This window comes from Sitophilus oryzae, unplaced genomic scaffold, assembly GCF_002938485.1.
Source record: "Sitophilus oryzae breed Bouriz unplaced genomic scaffold, Soryzae_2.0 scaffold_165_pilon_pilon, whole genome shotgun sequence".
NCBI classification, from domain to species: Eukaryota; Metazoa; Arthropoda; class Insecta; order Coleoptera; family Curculionidae; genus Sitophilus; species Sitophilus oryzae.
This window is the reverse complement of record NW_022146347.1, coordinates 2154262-2177044: the sequence shown is the minus strand read 5'-3', so window position 1 is coordinate 2177044 and position 22783 is coordinate 2154262. Positions and strand designations below refer to the sequence as shown.

The 22783-nt window shown below is 33.8% G+C and overlaps 1 protein-coding gene across 4 annotated transcripts in view; it reads right to left on the bottom strand.

Moving 5' to 3' along the window:
- The window catches only part of LOC115880798 (spectrin beta chain, non-erythrocytic 2), a 180430-nt gene that overhangs the window by 12301 nt on the left and 145346 nt on the right, over positions 1–22783 (bottom strand). For 3 of the 4 annotated variants that reach the window (XM_030898085.1, XM_030898084.1, XM_030898082.1), the window contains exons 8-23: positions 21798–22468; positions 20275–20512; positions 20074–20213; positions 19067–20018; positions 18792–19010; positions 18428–18724; positions 17950–18095; positions 17460–17519; positions 13799–17354; positions 11700–11930; positions 10108–10856; positions 7998–8379; positions 7680–7944; positions 6914–7057; positions 6498–6683; positions 1372–1754 (exon numbers count right to left, since the gene is read on the bottom strand). In XM_030898085.1, coding sequence (XP_030753945.1) covers positions 1372–1754; positions 6498–6683; positions 6914–7057; positions 7680–7944; positions 7998–8379; positions 10108–10856; positions 11700–11930; positions 13799–17354; positions 17460–17519; positions 17950–18095; positions 18428–18724; positions 18792–19010; positions 19067–20018; positions 20074–20213; positions 20275–20512; positions 21798–22468 — 8619 coding nt within the window. The remainder of the gene's footprint in view (positions 1–1371; positions 1755–6497; positions 6684–6913; positions 7058–7679; positions 7945–7997; positions 8380–10107; positions 10857–11699; positions 11931–13798; positions 17355–17459; positions 17520–17949; positions 18096–18427; positions 18725–18791; positions 19011–19066; positions 20019–20073; positions 20214–20274; positions 20513–21797; positions 22469–22783) is intronic. The other variant, XM_030898083.1, reaches the window with a different exon arrangement.

The following is a 22783-nucleotide window of genomic DNA, read 5'->3' as shown; positions in this document are numbered from 1 at the left end:
GCCACCCTCGTTCCATTTGAAAAAATTGAGATATGATTAAAAATACGATTTGGGCATCTTTTAACCGGTCAGGACAAGACACTAAAAACATTAGACGATCAAACCTATTTTTCCAAGACTCCTTGATTAAAAATTAGTGTTTTTAACAGTCATGGCACTCTAGATTGAATTTTAAAATAGAATTTGTTTTTGAGTGACTATGTCAAAAATTGACATATGATATGTCATTCGATTCAGAATGTCATTTTCTATGGAATAAAGTAAAAAAATACTGAGGGTGCTATTTAAAAACCAAAAGTTGTAGTCATTTCCGGTGAAACCGGAAGTGACCGAAAACAAGTGAATATGTCAATCAATCCCAATTTATGTCATATACTAACATACCAAATCTCGTTGAATTATCTAAAAAAATAAAGAAGTTATACGGGTGAGCCTCTTTTGAGACGCACCCGGTATATGGAACAAATTTCAAAAAAATAATAAATAAATGTTGTCAAGTTTAAATATACAAAAGCAAAACTGCTCAATATTACATATAAATTTAATTTATTTTTTTTTAATTAAAAAATAAATAATAAAAAGTCAGTAGCGCACGTTTTTTTTTTGAAAAATATTCCAGTGATAACTGAATAACCTAAACGTCCCTGATAATATATCGACACTTTTTTAGCGTTAAAATATGTGGCACTTGTAGTAACTTTTACCCCCAAAATTTTATTTGAATCAATAAAAGTACTTGGAAGAAAATTATAATAATTCGAAAGATTATTAAGACTTTAACACCCTGTAGCTACGAAATAAAGCAGAATCGGACCTATGTTGATATGTGTATATCTCCCCCCGAGAGATGACACATGTTTTTAAAACACCCTGTATATATTTGATATCAATTAAACTTTTAGTTACGTAATCGAGGACGCGATTTTTAAATTCATTGTTGCCAACCATGGACATATTCGGCGCCGGGCTGACTAACTGAAATTTCTAGGGATTAAGGTGGTAGCTCTGCTGTAAAAAAAAGTCAAGTTGCCACATTTATTTATTTATTTCCTGACATTGTCATTCGTTTTGACACTTTAGTTTTGTATAACGAGTTTTTAGTTTAAATAAATAGTGTTGTAAATTCTTTCAGCTTAAGAATGTTTACTAGCAGACCTTGCAGTCGAACATGAATCGTTTTGTTGATGTAAATAATAACTGTTTATATATTTATAATTAATTTATTTATGTTTCCTAAAATATTTTGATAAAAGAAAATATGTAAAAGTGGACAACGCTGTGCCAGTCAAGCTTAATCACGCGACTAAAAGTTTATTTGATATAAACTATATCATGCATTTTTAAAAAACTGGTTCACTTATATTAATTTACCTTTTGTATTTCGAAATGCAGCAACTGTTGACTAGGCGGCAACCTCGCTCTGAAGTTGATTTTGTTCACCCAATCCATCATTTCGACCTCGGAGTTACACGAGAACAAGAACTCCGCCCCGTCGGTTGTGTTCAACCTGAAGGTGTACTTTCTCTTGTGATAGTCCTCGGCCACTGAACATCTGGCATTGTGAATGTTCAGAGGTGCGCCACTGGCTTTGCTCCCGGCGAAATCGATTTTGTTCTTGAAAAAACACAATAACTGACCGCAGAGGACAGTGTAGGATGTCCTCCACGTTCGGTTCGAAGCTCTCTTTGAACCAGCCAAGAGGGTTTGTTTCCTTTCTAGGAACGCTTCTGCTTCTGCCGGGGGTAATACACCATCTGAAAGAAAGATATGACGTATACGATACGATAATATAGATAGATAATTTCTACAAAAAAGTCCCGTGGGTATTTCGGCATTTGCACTCTAAGAAAATCTACAAAATAAAATAGTTATTTTTTGTTTACACTGCTGCGTTAATCCAACGGAGACCAACTTGTCAGCAGTGATTTACTAATAAACAAATTTGCCTAACGAACAAAATAGTGCTTAACGTTTCGGGAAATATATTTGTTCTCCTCGTCGGAATAAAAAAAAACTCTTTAAATACAACTATTCAAGAATACCTATTTAGAACATGATATTTTTTTTCAACTTTAGTTTTTTTAATAAAAAGAACATCCAGATCCTTAAATGTTTGAATTAAAGATCATAAAGATTATTTAAGAAAGGGCAATTTTCGCAAATCTAAGATTTGTCAGCATTCATGGAACACAGGGCGCAGAGTAGATTTTAACATAGAGGTGTGTAGTTCGTGAGCGAACTAGTTCCAATGAATTATTCCGACCCCGGAATGAAAGGAACTAGTTCCCGGTTTGTCAAAGAACTAGTTCCTCAGGATCTATTCCGGGATCGAGACTGTGACCGATATAAATAATAATATGCGATGGCGACGGATCGACCAGCTCGTTCGTAGTAGTGATGGGCAAAACTGTTATTTTTAGATAACAGTTGAAACTGTTATGGTTATTTATAAAAAACAGCTTAAAATAACAGCTTAAAAATAACAGGTTTCTTTATTTTACTGCTAAATATCTGAAAGAGTATGAGGCAGTCACCGCCAGGCGTATTAACGCAGTTGCAAGTTGCAACAGTGACGTGCTCGGTGGTAGTATTTCCAGGGTGTCAAAATATTTCTAAATATCGATTATTTTCTAAAATACCTCTCTAAAAACGGTGGTTGTTTACAAATAAGCGCTGTTTACAAATTGCGATATAAAAAAAGCCAAAATTCCGCCACTCGTCTATACCTATACATTCCGTCCTCCTACACCCTACCCCTCGATCCGCGTAGACCCTGAATTGCGTAGCAGTGTACAGGGTGCATCTCACTCGACGGGCGAGAAGCTCTTAGTGATGATTTTACCATTTGCGGTCAAAAAATAGCAATATAAGAAAATGTGTAGTATATTCTTCATAAGTAAACCAACTACACACTAGAGTTCGAATTAATTTTACAGTTAAACTAGTGTATACCCGCGACTTCGTTCGGGTCGAATTAATAATTTCTAATGGTGATGATAAAGCAAAACAAGAATTTCCATTAACATACAAACTGGATAAAATTTTCTCACATTTGCCAAAAATAAGCTTTCTAACGTCGAGCAGTTTAAGCAGAATCGTGGTTAATCAATTACTGAACTTTTTGGAACACCCTGTATGATGTTTTAAAAAATTTCAAAATATGTAAAATAAACAAAATAAATTATGCGTGTCCAGGCGTTTTCCCGAAAGACTAACCGTTTTTTAAATAACAAATATTGTAATATTTGAGGGGCGTTTTCACCCTGTTGGAATTAGAGATTCGAGAAACCCCTCCTTATCGAACCTCAACCCCACAGTCAACCGTTTGCAACAAATCAGCTTTAAACGTCCAGCAGTTTAAGCAGAATAGTGATTACTCAATGGTCATATTTTATGAAACACCCTGTATATATTTTTAAAAAATCTTAATATATGTAAAACAACATGATAAAATATACGTGTTTTAAGAGTTTTTCCGAAAAACTCACCGGTTTTTAAATAAAAAATATTCTAATATTTGAGAGTAGTTTCACCCCCTTAGAATTCGAGTTTCGAAAAATCCCTTCTTATCGAACCTCTACACACTAAAGTCAATCCGTTTTCCAAAAATCAGCTTTTTACGTCAAGGGCTTTAAGCAGGATCGTGATTAATCAATGACCAGATTTTTCAAAACACCCTGTATACATTTTTAAAAAATCTTAAAATATTATTCTGAAAATTTTTCAGAATAAATAAATACCTAAATATTGAAACTTAATAAGTAAGCACTGAAACATACAGCGCCATAATATCTCGACCTCCGTCCATTATGCTCGTAACTGGTTGAAACAGAATGTATCTAAAACAACTGATGCGTTATTCCCCAACCTGTTTCAAACCTCCATCGACAATCGACCGATGCAGCAGCGTTCCTTTCCCACTCCGATTATCTCGACCGCCGCCCTGTTATGCTCGTAACATGCGCCAGCCGGACCCAAAGGAACTATAAAAGACTAGTTTACGTACGGATCGGCCAGCGCGATCGTAGCCCGATGCTATACTCTGTTTTTTTTTCTCAGGTAAGATTTCGACAGACGATGACAGAAAAAATGCAGATGACGTCCATACCAATCCATTTATTTAACTAAAAAAAGTTTCTAATATTTTTTAAGTTAACTATGGATGGGTTTATATATAAATCCGTCATGCATCATCTCTTGTTGCTTTTAACCAGTTTTATTGGTTTATTTCAATAATGACAGATGACGATCATATTTCAATATTATTGGTTTGACGGAAAGATGAACGACAAACGAACGATGATGCGTGTGAACTTGTCTTAAGATTTTTGAGAGTTGTCAAAACTCCTGCCAATTTATAGGTTATAATTTTGTGTCAAATAGAAATTATAAATATTTTGCATTTTGGACTGTGTTATTACGTGTGCTTCGTGTTTTTTAAAATTAAGTGGAGGAAAACTAGCGGGAAAATTAGGTGTTGACCCAGACCATAGTTTACAGTTAATATTCGGTGCCTAGAGACCGCCAGAGACAGTTTGCCAGAGATTATGGCCAGAGAAATGTATTAGCCACAAATATAGTTTGTATACTATCTTGTAAATGTTACCAAAAACTGGAGTGTCTGTAAAATAGCAGCACACGATAGGTAAATAATAATCATATTGAATAATTATATTGATAAATGTAACAATAAATGCAGGAAGTTGCTTGAGCTTGGAACACGGCTTAAAAGCCGGAAATCTTTTTTATATCTTTTTTGGTATGTGGTGTTTTTTTAAATACACCCTTGCTTGTTTTGTATTAACACATACTGTAATTATTGTTTTTAATAAAATAACTCGATTAGATTTTCTCATTATACAGTTTTATTTACAATATTTTGAAGTAATCACTTGTCACTCAAATTTTAAATATATTAATTTTCTGCTATGCGTTCCAATTGTACCAACTTATTTCTTTGTAAAATAAAATAAACTAGGTAATTTGAAAATAAAATGACAGACACATCTATGACTGTCAAGGATCTTGTCGTTGGATAGACTATAGGCGGGAGTTGAGAGTGCTAGGCGTATATCTCAGACCGAAAGGACTGAGAGGGACTAGAGGAACTAATTAAGACTAGTCACGGCAATCTATTCAGTCGGCAGATCCGAGATATAATACAAGGCGGCGACGATGGATTCGGCTTTGTCTTTTGCCACAGCCCACAGCCGCTAGCCGGCGTAATTACCAGAGAAAATTGCCGTGGATACTTTTAAGGTTTACTTTTAAGAATTTTAGTTTGTTCTTTGAATATTTTATGGGAATGTTTCACTTTAGGTCCCTAAAATTAAGAAATATCTTATAAAACAAAGTAGATATTCTGAGTTTTTAGATAAACCAAAAAGCTTGAAGTGAGGAAAAAAGCGATTTTTCGTAAAATTTTATATATTATCTCCTATTGATGTGTGATATAGTTTTTTAAACTCTGATTTGAGTTTCTTTTTTAATTTTTTTTTATCTGCAATAAAACTTACCTATATGTTTTAACATACGCAATAACACGTCTCGTTATATTTTGTACATTATAAAAATTATACAGATCATACTGTGAATAGTTCTGACTGATAACGAAACCCATTAGCATGAACCAGATATGTCAATATTAGTCGGGAGCTATTGTGAACTAAAGACCTAGTTCTAGGAACTATTCGGGAAGGAACACACGTTCTAAGGAAGTAGAAGAAGGAACTAGTTCGTCCCAAGGAACTAGAATCCCCACCTCTATTTTAACAACGCAAAAATTATTTAATTATTATGAAAGAAGTGATAGCCTCCTCTAAACAAAAAATAAATGAGTTTTTTTTTAATTCTAATATAAATAAATGTATTGCTCAGACATCTGTAGAGGTTAGTAATGTATGGCTATTGCTTCTTTGATTTTAATGAACATAACATAAATAAACATAACATAGGTAAAAATTAAGAACAAATAATCATATATAGAAAGTTTGAGGCTTTTTGGTTTTACCTCATCAAGTAATTGTTATCAGATAGTAATTGTTAGTTTTGAACTTTTACTTTTTTGATATGTTATTTTAACAGAACGTCAACGATTTTTATCTGTTGAAAAAAACTTAAGTATTCTTGAATAGTTGTATTTAGATATTTTAAATAGATTTTTTTTTATTCTTTTTTTGCTTTCGACGAAGAGATATCCTTCCCGAAACGTTGAGTATTTTTTATCCGTTAGGCAAATTTGTTTATTAGTAAATCACTGCTGCCAAGTTGGTCTCCGTTGGATTAACGCAGCAGTGTTTCCAAAAAATAACTATTTTATTTTGTAGATTTCCTTACAATGTAAGTGGCGAAATATCCATAGGACTTTTTTAGAGAGATGAATGCGCCACGCAGAGGTATAGAAATTTTTTAGACAGATACTATTTAAATATACTGTAAATAACACATTTTATTAGTCAACAATTTGGATATAAAACACTTGATTTGATATAACTTACCTGCGTGTCTCGATTTCAAAGAGCCTCTTCGTTTCGTGGTGAAAGATGGCGTTCTTTTCACTGGTTTACCACCTTGAGCTTCCTTCTCCTTCAAACTTTCTGCTCTCTTTACCAACGGCCTGAATCGGTCCCTGTCAAGCATGTGGGCGTACGAATTTGTTTTTCTCACTGTAGCGACCGGTTTGCCTGAAATTATATTAAATTAAAATTGATCAACCCACATATAAAAATCGTAAAATATAGATACACTGACACCTAATAAGTGAACCATGTGTAAACCCCCAAATTTAATGCTCCATCTTGAGAAATTGAAAAACTAATTTAAATTTTGTCATAGACTTGAAATTGCCTTTCAAATTGCTAATTACATTTCAAAACACTTTTATTAAGAATATATAATTATTAATGATAATTACCTCCAGGTGGTGGTGTTGGTGCTGGACCTAAATGTGCCGATGGCAAGGGTGTTAGTGGAGGTCCATAGTGATTTGAGGAAGGTAAAGGTGATGTTTGGCCTATTGGAGCGGGACCCAAATGGGCTGTACCATTTAACTGTTCCCCTGGAAATTGAATTACACAAAATAAATACTTGAATATTAATCATGTAGATATCAACGTGATATGTCTAAATCGAAAATAATTGTTATCAGGTGTTGCCACATCATAACTATTTTGTTGTTATATGTTTTTTGAAAAGCAAAATGACATTGACAGAGGGACAGTCAAATATTTTTTAGCATTAGTTCAGTGCTTTGATTAATTTGTATTGCTTGTCTATTAGAAAGTATCTTACACTATTTAAATATTTATAATAATTTATGAAATATACAGTTATATTATACAATATTACTTTAACAATACTATAAAAAAATATTCTTTTTTAAATGGATACACTCATTTTTCTTAAGCTTGATATTCATGCATCCGTTGTCCAATATTAATTTTATTGGTAGAATTTAAAGACTTTGATTGGTTAGAAAATAATATAGTAGTATAACAGAAAATATATAGCAGACCTAGAATAACCTAAACATAAATCATTCAAATTTGTATCTAAATTAGATCCTACAAAACTTTTAATGAACCAGGTGCTTGAAAAACTCTGCATAAAAGTGAATATGTCTTAAGAATTGTTGTTCTGTCATGTGAGAATTATGAAATCTATTAATAAGAAATAAATACCTGGAACGTTAGCATAAGAAGGTTCGACTTCGCCAGACTCTTGCTTCCTAAGTTTCGTTATTCTATCTCTCTCCAAACGTTTCCGTTGTTCTAACCTTTCCTGTTCTACTCTCTCTTTCTCCGCCCTTCTCGCCAGCTCTTCCTGTTTCAACTGTTGCGCGAAAGCTTCTTCCAGAAGAGTCATCCTCTTCAACGCTTCGAACTTGTCTTCTTGCGCTTTGACAGTTTCTTCAAAGTCCTGATGTTTTCTTATTAAATCCTCCACCTAAAAATCGACACATAAAAAAAAGAACTAAGAAAGAAAAAGTAATATAGCACCTGCAAAATACTATCTCCAACTTTTCCTTCTCTTAAAATACTTTCGCGAAGTATTAACCAATTTTCCAACGTACTCGCGTCGCGCTTGAACGTTTGAACGTCTAAATTCATAGCATAAATAACATTTCTTTGGTTCCAGATATTGCTAAGTAGTTCCATTCTTTGTTGGAGAATTAGAATTTTGTCTTCTATGTCCTGCGCTAGAGGGTGTTCCTTATCTATAAAAGCTTGACCAGTGGAATAGAAATTCGTGAATACTTGATAGCGACTCTCAATCTCGCTCTTGTATTCCTTATGTCTTTCTATAAGATTTTCGGCTTCTTTATAATCTTGAGGTAAGTCTGGAGTGGTGATTTTAGCTAACATCTCATTAATCCAGGCTCTGCAATAATGTAAAAAAAGTTTCAATGATCTAAATGTTAAATGTTTAATATTTAAACATATATTAACAATTGCGATAAAAATTAAAGTTAAGACATTTATCAGCGACTTCTTACTTAGACTTAAATTTGCCTGATGAACGAATTTATTTAACGCTTAAACCAGAACAACCACTTTGTTAGACGCAATCAATTAGAGATTGCAAATGTGATAACAAACATTTTCTTATAAAAATAGAAATAATATGTACAGGGTGGGTCAAATTGGACGCTTTTAAAGGGAAACACTCTTTACTATAATAGCAGATAGACAAAAACTAATATCGGTGTCTGGAGTTACGTCAAAAATGTGAATTTTTAACAAATCGCTGTAACTTTTTTGCTATAGAAAATTTTATATCTTTATGAAAACATTTCCAAAGCACCTTTTCACATAGAATTTAACGATTTAAGTATAATTTTCTTAAAATTAATAATTAAAAGTTATCAACAGAAAAAATGATTTTTTATTTGAGACACCCTGTATATTTTTAATTAACTGAAAAGGACTTAAAATTACATTTCCAAAAATATAGCACACTTGATTTTTTGTTATAGTCCCCCTCAAAATACAGATGTTTTAAAAGTTCGCTATTTTTAATTAGTAGGCTTTGGAACCCTTATTGATGATCTGCCCCTAATGGAACTCGAAAACATATTTTTCAAGGAAGACGAGGCACCACCGCAGAACGCTGAAGTTATCAGCAAATTTTTGCAGTCAATTTCGAGAATAATTGAATAGCTAATCAAGATCCTAGCTGTTGCCCGCCGAGGCCGCCGGACTTATAGCCTATGAATTTTTATCTTTACTGAAGAATAAAGGTTCTTATTTTTAAATTGCTTGTATAATCTAGACAAAAATTAGAAGTACTTAACGGTTATGCGAGGGTATCTCTCACCTCCACTGAGTTAATGAATTCCGCGAGAAATGTCCAAAAACAGTCCCGTCTGTCCATAACAGAAAACGGTCGACATGTCGAACACCTGTAGCAAAATCTCATGTCTTTGTTTGCTATTTATTTTATTAGATATAGTTTAAATTGTTATAAAATTCTGAATCTCCTATTGCAAATATTATTTTCGTTTCAATTGCTGCTCACAGCTAGAATTTTTTTGCATTACAGCCGGCGCCGTTCAAAGCCTACTTATTCAAAGTGGGTGAATTTCTAAAAACTCTATATCTCGAAGAGGAATCGCGCAAAATATCAAGTATGATATATTTTTGGAAGGGTAATTTTAAATTCTTTTCAATGAATTAAAAATATATAGGGTGTCCCAAATAAATCAAATTTTCTGTTGATAATTCTTAAATTATTAATTTTACAAAAATTTTACTTAAACCATTAAATTCTAGGTAAAAAGGTGTTTTGGACATGTTTTCATAAAAATACAAAATTTTCTATAACAAAAAAGTTACAGCGATTTGTTAAAAATGTACATTTTTGAAAAACACCCCGTAACAGATATTGTTGTGATGTTTTCGATAAAAACTGAGCTCCAGACACCGATATTAGTTTTCGTCTATCTCCTATAGAAAAGGGTGTTTCCCTTTAAAAGCGTCCAATTTGGCCCACCCTGTACAGGGTTATAAATGTCCGCAACAAATGTTATAGAGTAATTTGAAAAAATTGTATACATTTTCTATTATGATACCAAAGATTGCTACCTATTTTTTATACAAGCATACTTACAATAAATCTTGGTATTCATCAAAGTACGTCTGCAACTGTTCACTTTGTAGAAGATAGTCCCGTTCTTTTTCAACTTTAAGCTGCAAGTCCTTCCAAACTGTCAACGTGTCCAATTTCTTATCGTCAATGTGTTCCTTGGTATCAGGAAATTCGAAAATCAATCTGTCTCCTTCTTGCTCGACAAAGTCTACCCTATCTCTGATAGCCTTCATTTCTGTCTCCAAAGCTTGATGTTTTCTGAGTAGCTGTTGTATAGTTTCGGAATCCTGGATGTAAGCGCCGAAAAGCAAATCTGCTTCTTTTTCTTGAATCCACGATATAACTTCTTCGGCCGTCCTGTCGAACAAATGGACTTGTTTGGCTCCGGCCAAAGCTTCTTTTCTGGCGTTCGCTAGTTCTACAAGATCCGCCCAAGTATTTTGCAATTCGATTACTTTTTGTTGCACGTCGGAACTGTAACTGCTCTTAGCGTCAATAATTACGTTGCCGTTTTCGATGCACTGGGTTACACGCGGTTCGCTATTTATTAGGCTGGCATAGAACGTTTCGAAGGCTTGTATCAAAAGTTCGACGTGCTCCAAGTCGTTACCGTATTCTTCGAGGTCAGTTTTATTAGTTTGGTCACGCATCCAATCTTGAACTTCGTTACATTCGTGAAGGAATCCGTAAAATTGTAGGGCTTCGCTCAAACGCACTTCTCTTTCTGATACGAGTTTACTAAGATCCTCAAATTCTCTTTCCAAAGTGGTCTAAAAATATATAATTTACTTAATATTATATTACTACAATACCGGGTGCGTCTATAACTCTTTTACTTTTTCAGATAAAAAAAACAGATTTAGTATGTTAGTATATGACATAAATTAGGATTGATTGACGTATTCAATTGTTTTCGGTCACTTCCTGTTTCGCCGGAAATTGTTACAACTTTTGATTTTTAAATGGCACCCTCGGTATTTGTTTACTTCATTCGATAGAAAATGACATTCTGAATAGAATGACATATCACACATCACATGTCAACTTTTCAGCGGTTCATAATGACAATTTGACTCGAAAAACCAAGTGTGTGGTATCAAATTATTCGTAAAAAAATGCTTTTTCCAAATATGCTAATGAGACACCCTCGCTCCGTTTGAAAAAATTGAGATATTATTAAAAATACGATTTGGATATCTTTTAACCGGTCAGGACAAAACACTAAAAACATTAGATAATCAAATCTACTTTTCCAAGGTTCCTTGATTAAAAATTAGTGTTTTTAACATAGCCATGGCGCTCTAGATTAAAATTTAAAATATAATTTTTTTTTAGCGAGAATGTCAAAAGTTGACATATTATATGTCATTCTATTCAAAGTGTCATTTTCTATCGGATAAAGTAAAAAAAATACCGGGGTGCCATTTAAAAATCAAAAGTTGTCATAATTTCCGGTGAAACAGAAAGCGACAGAAAACAATTGAATACGTCAATCAATCCTAATGTATGTCATATACTCGCATACCAAATCTCGTTTTATTATCTGAAAAAATAAAAAAGTTATAGGGGTGAGCCACTTTTGAGACGCACTCGGTATAGCTTATATAACTCACCTTTTTCTCTGCTATTATTTCAGAGTCAAAGTGCGCCCTTTCAATCAACTTGTCAGCGGTATCCTTCAATCTGTCAACTGTTGCTTTGAAAGTTTTTATTTCCGAAGTCAAAGCTTCTAATTTACGCTGTAAGGACTCAACAGAATTTTCGTCCTTTCCTACTTCTCTAGTAGCTAAGAAAGGTCTCTTTTCATTTATCCAAGCCAGTGCTTCTGATACTTCTTGATAGAACTACAAAAATTAACGTAAATGAAGAAGACAAAAAAATAAAAATTAATCCCAGCCTAGTCATTCTCATATGTTACGACAATAAACTTTGTTAGCCATGAAATTCGCAATATTTTATTAATTATATGAACAAAATGTTTTAAACTTTTAATATACAATTAATTTTATTTATAAACCGTTATATTTCTAAACCACTCAAGAAAACACTAACAAATTATATATTTTTGAAATAGGAAAAAAATCTATATTTAACTCACAACATGTCCCAGAAATAAGTGCAAGTATTTTAACTGGTAGTATAGTTCAACCCCAGAAACACGCATATGAGGTTTTTACGCGAAATTTTTTTTTTGAAAATTCGGAATTTTTTGAATTTTTTTTAGTTTTTAGTTAAAAAACATAATGTCTTGATAATATGGCAATGGTAGTAGATTAAATTTACAAGAAAGAAAATCCAGAAAAGATCCAGTGGTTCCCAAAATTTGAGCAAAAAATCATTTTTTTTGGAAATTTTCCAAGTAAAATAACTCCGTTATTTTGGACTTATTTGAAAAACGATAAAGAGAAAATTTGAGTTCTACCTCCCTTTAAAATACTTGCAGTTATTTCTGGGACACCCTGTATAGTTAAGTTAGGTAAATTGATTATAATTTACAGTTATGATGGATTTTTGTTATTTCGAAAATTAGAATGTGGCAATTCAGATATCGCTATCATAATTAAAACTTTTTTAGCCGTATTTATGGAAATAGCCGGTGACACCCTGTATAAATGTCCTACAAGAATAAAAGATAATATACACGGTGTTTTTTTCCCAAAAGCAAACTTTGTATCACTTGACAGTTTTGCAATGCTCATTTTTTTATTCTAATATAAAATAAATTCACCAAAAAACCTGCAACTTTTAAGTTTTTTGACAGATTTACAAAATAATGAAATAAAACCAAAAGTAAAATATAACCAATCACTCAGTACTTGGTCATAATAAAATCTTAAAATTGATTTTGATCCTTATATTTTTTCTATATATTTTTTTGTTTCTCAATCTAATTCTAACAGCCCTTTCAGATGGAGCGGAGCGTCCGCGACTTCGAGCAAATATCATGAGCTTATATGAACAATTTCACATGAGCGCGTATGCTCCGCCCGACGGAGTTCGCCCGACGGCTATCTTGAAAAAACACGACGGACGGTCCGTCGCGGACGCTTCGCTCCATTTGAAAGCGCTGTAAATGAATTTATCAACATATATAACATATATATTTGATACCAATTAAACTTTTAGTTACGTAATCGAGGGCGCGATTTTTAAATTCATTGTTGCCAACAATGTTGATTCAGGTGGTAGCTCTGCTCTAAAACATGTCAAGTTGCCACATTTATTTATCTATTTCCTGATATTGTCATTCGTTTTGACACTTTAGTTTTGTATTACGAGTTTTTGGTTTAAATGACTTGCATTGTGATACTTTAAATTTATTTTTTTTTACTAGCAGACCTTGCAGTCGAACATTGTTCTTTTTAGAATATCTTTTAGTGCGAAGTGTACAAAATAGCTTAATAGCCGTAAAAAAACTGATCGCAACTTTATTAGAATATTTTGAACGAGAAAGCGGTAGTAATAGCTCTTTATGTCTCTTAAGTCGCTGTTAAGAAGGTGAGTTTTGTTGATGTAAATAATAACTGTTTATATATTTATTTATAATTAATTTATTTTTCTTTCTTAAAATATTTTGATTAAAAGAAAATATGTAAAAGCAGGCAACGCTGTGCCGGTCAAGCTTAATCACGTGACTAAAAGTTTATTTAATATGAGCTTATAAACAGATCCCCGTAAAGTATATTTTATCAAAATAATTTAAAGTACTTACTGTATGGGCTTCCAAAGCATCTTGAAGACGCAACCGTCTGATACTAGCTAAATCACGTACTTGTGTTAATCGGTTCTGTACCAGATTTGCTGTATCTTTTATAATATGTGCCAAAGGATGATTAGCTCTGGTCAGATTGGTTGCTCTGGAAACTAAGTTTGTTACAATAGGTTCCCTAGAGGCTAGCTCAGCTTCCACGGTCTGATGTTTCTTGTGCAAGCTCTGCACAGATGACAGATTATTGCCTAATTCTGTCGAAGAACAAATAACTTCCCGTTCTGCAATCCACTGAAGTTCGTCATCTGCGTCTCTTTTGAACTGGAACAGCATTGCCGAGGATTCCAGAAGATCTCTGCGAATTTGAAGAGGTTCTTTTAGCTGATGATATCTCGTTATAACTGCCTCAGCTTTTTCTTTAATCTGTGGAGCCATGAAATGACCACTTTTAACAAACTGCTCAGAACCTTCATGTATCTGTTCACAGTTTTCTATATGTTGTTGAATATCTTTCTCTAGAGTAATGTGACGCTTTAACAAACTGCTGGCAGAAGCCAAGTCTTTACCGGTTTCGGCCGAGTTAAGGTAAGTCTCCATTTCAGATAACCAAATTTCGAATTCTTCAACTGATCGGATAAATAGAAGGGCTTGATATGCTTCGCTTAGCCTATCGCGTTTAAGATGAGATAACTCCAGTAAATGTTTCCAGTCGTTTTCTAACTCGTCCAGTCTGATTCCAATCTCTTTTGCGGCATAGTGGTCGCTGCCTATCAACTCCTTGCCTTCTTCAACGACACTTTGAATTCTTTCTCCACTAGCAACCACTTCAGCCTCAAAGGTAGCGTGTTTTTGAATTTTATTCTGTAAATTGCTTGGATCTCGATAATTTTCATCCCTTGCAATTGAAAGTTTCTGACTTAGCCAAATTTCCACATCATTAATAGTATGCAAGAACTTTTGTAAACTTCGGGATTTTAACAATAAATCTTTACGCTCTGCGCTCTTTTCTAGCAAACGATCTTTTCTACTTAATATAGAATGAAGCCTCTTTGAAACCTCTGAGCTTGGTTTTAGATCAGTAATTTTATGAGCCATTTTTGATAATTCTTCTATCCTCACCAATTGTTTTTGCAACATTATTTCAAAATCTTCATGTTTTCTTAATAATGTTTCTACCGCTCTCGGGGTATCTCCTAGATCGTCGTTATTTAAGAATGCTTCTTTAACAGCAAACCAACTGTTGAGTTGATTCGCTTGTTCCTTGAAATCCTGAATGTTATATTCGTGCGTAAGTTCTTGATTTGCTTCCTCCCAAGCGATGACAATACTTTCCCCTAATTGTTGTAATCTCGCAACATAATTAGGAATTTCTGGGTAGTCTGTCTCTGGGCATTTCTGGCCTTTGGCAATAAGATTTTGCAAAGCATCGTGTCGGCCATTTATCTCAGCCAATAGTTCACGGTGAAGTTCCAACAAGGCTTTAGCATCAGCTACACTATTAGGTTTATCATAAGCTCCCATTCTTTTAATCGTTTCGTTAACCCAAAGTTCAAGTTCCTTAAAGTCGGATCTGAATTTCTCTTGTACGTAGGCTTTTTGAAGAAGTTCCTTACGTTTAGATTTGAGGGTCGTGAGTGATATTAATAATGATTCCAAAATACTAAGCTTGCTTCTTATATGTTCTTCACTATGAGGGTACTTAGATATAAGTTTTCCAGCTGCTCTATGATGATCTTTGCGAATTTTAGCATCGATTGCCGATATTTCAGACTCTAAAGCCTCGTGTTTTCTTTGGAGAGCCTCTACTGCTGCTAGATTTTTTCCGACATCCTCAATACTCATAGATTTGGATTTTTCGTTAAGCCTGTCTATGGTGTCCATAACGTCACGGTCAAATATGTGGATTTCTAAAGCCGCCGCCAGTTTATTTCTGTAATTCGTTAAAGCGCCTTGAAGAGACTGCCATTTTGTGATAAAGGCATCTCTTCTTCTAACCACATCGATTTGTCCTTGACGAGCTAGCTTCTCGCATAAGGAATCAATAGTTTTAATTCTAGCATCGTCGATTCTCATATCGCTATCTACGTCATCCAGTTTTCGCTGAAGCATATGACAGTGTTCGTAATCTCTGCCCGTGTCTCCCGCTAATATCATGACTTCCCTTTCACGAATCCAGGCTTCCATCTTTTCGAGTAGACTGGTGAATTCCAGAATATCTTGTGCTTCCTCCAACCCTTTCTTTCTCAAATTGACTTCTTTAAGGAAAGCGGACCAAACTCGGTAGAGTTCATCGAGTCTCTTCTGTATGTCGGGACTAGCCTGATGTCTTTTGGCAATCAATTTCTCACCATTTGATTGTATTTCTTCGATCCTTGCGACGTTGGCAGACACCTCAGCGTAAAAGGCTTGATATCTTTGAAGTGCCTTAATTTTTACATCTAATGGTACGTTATCGTTTGTTTTGCCTTCTAGATCTAACTTCTTTTGCTTCTCGGATATCCAACTCATGGCTTCAACAACGTCTCTGATAAATTCTACATAAAGTAGTTCATCCATAATTCTTTGTTTTCTTTGAATGCATAGCTGACTAATACGTTCGCGTTTCTTTCTAATTTCATTTAATTTCCTTGACACTTGGTCGCTTTCAAAGTGGTTTTGGTTAAGTAGTTTGTTTCCTGACTGAACAAGGGCTTCCAAGTTTCTGTCTTGAATTGCAACCAATTTCTCAAACTCTTCGTGCTTCTTGAGTTGATGAGTTACATCATCAACAGTGTCTCCGAAGTCTGCCTTAGACAAAGTAACCTCATGTGAATTGGTGGCATCTTCAATAAGCTTAGCTTCTCGCAAGAATACGTACAAGTCACATAATTGTTCTAGGCGAATTTTCTTTAATTGCCAGGCAGTGTATAACTTGTCGCGTTCTTGAATTAATATTTTGTATTTCTCCACCGCCTCTTGTGCAGCATAGTGCCCAGTTTGTTCCATTGCTGCCAAGTTTTCAGTTGCCATTTGAAAGTCGCCTTCGCGCGCGTCAATTTCTCCTTTGAGTGCTTCATGTTCTGCTTTCAAAATCTGGGCGCTCATAGCATTTCGAACAGGTTCTTCTGCTCCTATCGCTAGTCTCAAGTTGGTTGCCCAGTTTGTAAGGTCTCTAACTTGAGAAAGGAATTTCTGCAAGTCCACGCTGGCTTGAAGTTGGTCTTTTCTTTGGTCAGTTCGATCTTTCAATTTGTTCCACGCAGTCACGACTAACTCTTGTTGCTGCTGAATATTGTTCTTGTTCTTAGGGTAAACATTCAACAGTTTTGAGGCATCTTCTACTAAAATTTGTAACTGAGCCTCAAGTGCGACAAGTTCATTTTCAAAGGTTTCGTGCTTTCTCAGAAGAGCAATGGCTGAATTTAGATCTCTTCCTAGATCAGTACCTAATGCTGCGTTTTTGGCTTGTATACGTTGCAATGCTTCTGCGACATCTCTGTGGAATCTGTGGATTTCTCCAGCCGCATTAAGGCGTTCTTCTCGTCGTTTGACTTGTTCGTGTAGGTTATCCCATGATTCCCTAAAAATAAAAGGTGTTAATACATACCGCAGTTTGCATATTCGTTTCTAAATACAAAAGTTTTAAAAGTAATTCTTGATCGACTACAATGATAATATTGGTTACCTGATTTGCTCATGTCTTTTCTGCACATCTTGACATGCTTCTGAAGGGACATGGTCAGTTCTAGAACAAGTTAGTACCAACACCAAATAAGAATGAATATTATACAACTGTGCGATAGAAATACATATTTATAAACGATCTTTACAATGTAAATGAGTTCAAAATAATGATTATTAATAATATAATTAATATGTGGTGACGTACAGTTAAATGTGCCTGGTTAATTATGTTTACATATGTAAATATAAAGTAGCTTATTTTTTCACTGAACTGTAAAAGTGATGTTAGTCTTTTTACAGTTGAATTTGAATTTATTAAAATTCGTTATAAAATAATAGAAATATAATCATGCATAGTTCAAGATACTAGAAATGTTCCTCTATAAAAATGTTTGATTTTCTAAAAATAGTAATTGTGTCTCTAAACTTTAAACAATAACTACGTGTAAGGTGTTTACAGCCACAGAGGAATGTTCAACCATTATACTTACTCTAGAACGCCTTGTTTATTTTGAATATCGACACCGTAGGAATTTTCACTAGCTAACAGTTTTAGAGCTAATGCCTCGCACTGCTTGTACCTTTCTGCGCCAGCCTCTATTTTGTGTTTAAGGTCGTCAAACTTATTCTTCAACAGCTAAAAAAATAAAAAAATTAATATCATGCAACCGGCAAAGGAAAATAAGGAATATTAATAAATGAAAATGAGATCAGAGTAGGCGTAGAAATAATATTTCAGTTTAGACATCACTATGCCACTTTCAAAAAAATTAATTCATTTTTATTAAGTCTTGCTGATACTAGTACCAAATTATTTTGATTTAAAAAGATCAACTTTTGTAAATCAAAACTCCATATTTTTTAAAGAAAAACTCTTGACAATTCTTGACAAATCAAGTACAAGAGAAAAACTATAGTAAATATCCAACTTTCACGGAATTTTTATTTGTTCCCTGGGCAGTAACTTACCAGAAGATGTTCATAATCTTGACCATAATCTTCTGACGAAGCTTGCTGTAAGTTTTCAGCAATCCATATTTCTAATTCATCAGATTCCATAAAATACTCATGTCTAAATAGGGATTCCATGAGTCTTTGTCGCCGAATTACGGCTTTTCTTTGCAAAGATCTCACCAAATGTTCTAAACCAGACTGCCTTTCGCTTATCAACTTGGCATCAGGATGACCAGATTTAATCATAGCTTGTGCCCCATGGCCCATTTCAAGAATAATGTTGTTATATGTCTCAAGTTCTAATTCAAGAGCCTAAAAATTATGAAAAAAAAAAGAAATTAATTCAAAAAAGTAAGAGGAAGAATAATAGAAAATCTACCTTATGTCTAGTTAGTAGCTTTGTGGCCGAATCTCTATCTCTACCAAAGTCATTACTAGCTAAAATATTGGCTTTTTCGTTCAGCCAAGATTCTACTTCGTTGGCTTCAAAGAAATATTGTTGTGCTTTAAGGGAAAGTTCCAATTTTTGCCCTCTCTTTTCGGCAGAACTTCTAAGTTCAGCCCAGTTGAGGGATAGTTTATCGCACAGTTGTTTAATCTAAAAAATACAAAATTTATTAACTTTTTATCATTAGATTATATGATTATACATACACTGCTAGTCTCTGGATGTCTTTGTTTAATGAGTTTGTGTCCTATGTCTAAAACTTTATCAATAACAGGTTGATGACCAACAATTTCAGCTTGCAATTTCTTATTTTTCTTGTGTAAGTTTTGGGCTTGATGCAAATTATTTGCAACTTCGTCTGATGTTGCCAGGGGCATATGTTCTTTAATCCACTGCATCTCGTTATCGATTTGGAAACCAAACTCATAATATTCTAGAGCTTCTAATAAAGCAGCTTTTCTTCTTTGAACGGGACTGTTTAATTCTTGTAATTTCTGCTGACTTATGGTACTCATCTTATATATGCTGTCAGAATTGAAATGTCCATCTTCTTTCATGTCTCTGCTTTGACCTATGAGACCTTCTACGCGTGAACCCACTTGAGACAATTCAGCTTCCAGTAGTTCTTGTCTTTTAAGTTGATCTCTGCATGATCTCAGGTCTGTACCCACATTAACATTTGTTATAGTACCGTCGATCTCTGTTAACTTATTCTTCACATTTTCTACCTCTTTATTATGGTTCTCTTGTTCTAAGGCTTGATTTAGCCTGCGTGTTTTTTCTAAAGAAATTACTTGAAGGTTCTGCCACGTTTCATTCAACTCCTGCAATATTGCTTGCACTTCGTCTGATTGGTAACTTCCTTGGGCAATTAAAGCTGCGCCGAGTTTACTAACAGTCCTCAGTTGACCTTCATTGGCCCTGAGTTCTCTCTCGAAAGCCTCGTGTTTTTGTATTTTCTTTTCGATGTTATTAAGATCACGATAACTTTCATCGGATGCAGTTTTAAGTTTTTCGGCGAGCCATACTTTGAGGTCGTCAGCTTCTGCGCAGAATTCCTGATAATTTTTAGATGCCTCAAGCGCCTTAGCTCGTTCTTGGCATAAATCTTTAACAGCCTGTCGTTTTTGAAGAACTTGATCTCTCCGGTCGATAATTCTAAAATTAGTTAAAAATAATAATAAATTTTAAGAAAATAATATTACCTTCATACGTTTGGACGGCATAGTGATCCTTGCCAATAAGAACCTCAGCCATTTTGACAAACTCGTCAATTCTAGTGTCTTGAGCTAATAATGTATTAGTAAATACTCTATGTTGTTTAAGTAAAGCCTCTACTTCGTCCAACGAGTTCTAAACAGATAAAGAAAAAATCAGATATTTTTAAAAATAAGCATTTTAACCAAAAACTTACCCCGAGGTCGGAGAATTCCAAAAACGCCATATGACCGGATGTAATAGCATCAATATTATCTGCTTCCTTAATGAACAATTGCAACTGGAGACATTGTTGCATCCAATGTTCTTTCTCTTTCCATCCTCTGGCAATAGCAGCTTGCTCAGCTTCTAGGCGTTCTATGTAGTTTTTAACTTCAACAAGGTCAGGGTTAGTTTTAAGTAGTTTTCTACCCAAATCTATTAGTTGTCTAAATCTGAAAAGTAATTATAAATTAGTCATCTTTAAATCTCAATATTAAAAATAGTATTGGTTCCGCTAGAAGCAATTAAAACAGTAAGAAAATTCGACAATAATTCCAAATATAATATTTTTTCTTTAATATTCTGTAATTAATTGTAAAAAATAAAAAAAAACAATTTTTAAGACATGAAACTTGTTTAGTTTGCTGCTAAAGCTTATAGAAAAAAAACTCCGAGGGTATTTTGGAATAATCAATAAAAAAAACTTTGCCATCTGTTGCAATATTGGCACACTCTGTAGATTAGTTTCCTTTTCAAAATATTTGTATGTTAACATATTACCCTATTATTTAAAATCTATTTCTATAAGCATAGAAATAATTTATAAATCACAAATAGTTATGATGGCCAGTGTCAAAAAATTCTTTGAAAAATTAAATTGCCCTGCTCTGTATCAATTTGACATAAAACTGAATATATTGTAATAATAGACAAACATGTGTATTCTTAACATAAATTTAAATATAATTTAAAATATGATAATGAATAAATAAGGTTATATTGTAAAATAATAAAATTATGATAACGGGTACAGTAATCGCAAAACATTTTCGGATGCACGTCATCAATCATATCTAAATTGACACTAAAGCCTATAAACCTGACTAAATGAAATTTTGCTAAAAATGCTTAAATTTGTTGTGTAATTTAAGATATCGAACAGCTCTTTATTTTACTTTATAGAATAAATGATTGTAACAGATTTTGAACAAGAACGTGACAATAAAGGTGCTTCATAACCCTTGATTGCAGTCAGACAAGTATGTTTGATTGGTAAGCACATTATACCACTTTCAAAGTTATTTCTACGTTAGTTTTTAATAAATTCTGTCATTATTAGTTGGTGCATTAATGGCACCCCTTTACTTGTTATTACCACTTGTGGTGTTGTAAGTTGCACATCAATAAATAAATAGATAACCCATAATAACGCTTAGAATAATCTTCATAATGGACTAATTTTTACCAATATGTAATAAGTAAAATATTAATTATTAAATTAGAAATAAAATCTTTATAAAATAATATAATAAATATATTGTTTCCCAGCAGATCACGTGCATCGGAAATTGTTTTGCGATTACCGTATTTAAAAAGTATTAGTAACTACTGTAACATTGGAAATATTTTAGTCCAGTTACTGTATTCCCTTCTACACAATCTTCTCCGTATTTTTAACTATCTAGGTTAAAATAATTGAAAAAAACCCTATATATTAACGAAATATATTTTACTTACTCATCGTCTTTAGCATTAATCTCCTGTTGCAAATAACCATGTTGCTCAATCATCAATTTTGCAGTTTGTACATCTTTGACAACGTTTTCGGTATTTAGCCGATCCTTTACTGAAGCTACCCATTTTAGTAAATCTTTAGCGCCGTTAGTAAAGATCTGTTGACCTACAGCATTCTCCAAACGTGCACGTCTTTCCACTGCCTTTTCTAACACTTTCGCCCATAAGTCGTTGATTTCTTTTTGTCTGACAACTACATTCTGTCTCTCTGATGGATACGCAGCTTTAACATCGTTGGCTAATAGATTCACTTTGGTAACTTTCTCTTCCACCGGGGCTAATTCTCTTTCCAAATTATCGTGACGCCTTTGAAGGGCCTGGACCGTTTTCAAATCGTGGCCCAAAACGAAGCTTTCCAATTGCAACATCTTTTCCAACATCCAGTCTCTGGCTTCGTCGCAGAGTTTGTTAAACAGTTCAACACTGCTGGCACCTTCCAGGCTCTTTTCTTTAGAGGCCTTTAGTCTGTTCAGTTTCTGCCAAGCGAGCTCGACTTGACGGTAACGAGCGCGAACTCGGTCGATTTGGGAGTGGCTTTGTTTTTCGAATTCTCGTACTTCAGCTTCTAGGGCTTCCATACGTCTGTTGCTTGCAGAAAGATCAGTTACGAATTTCTAAATAAAAGAGAGAAAACACATTTTTATATAATTATATTTTTATTTTGATCTTATAAATATAATATCATAAATAGATAATAAACCACAGTTTCGTTAAAATACAGGCGTTTTCACACAATCCGTTCATTATTAAGTGTGTAACGGTAAATTTGGTATGTTAGTATATGACACAAATTATGATTGATTGATGTATTCAATTCCTTTTGGTCACTTCCTGTTCCACCGGAAATGATTTCAACTTTTGATTTTTAAATGACACCCTCGGTATTTTTTTACTTTATTCGATAGAAAATGACACTCTGAATAGAACGA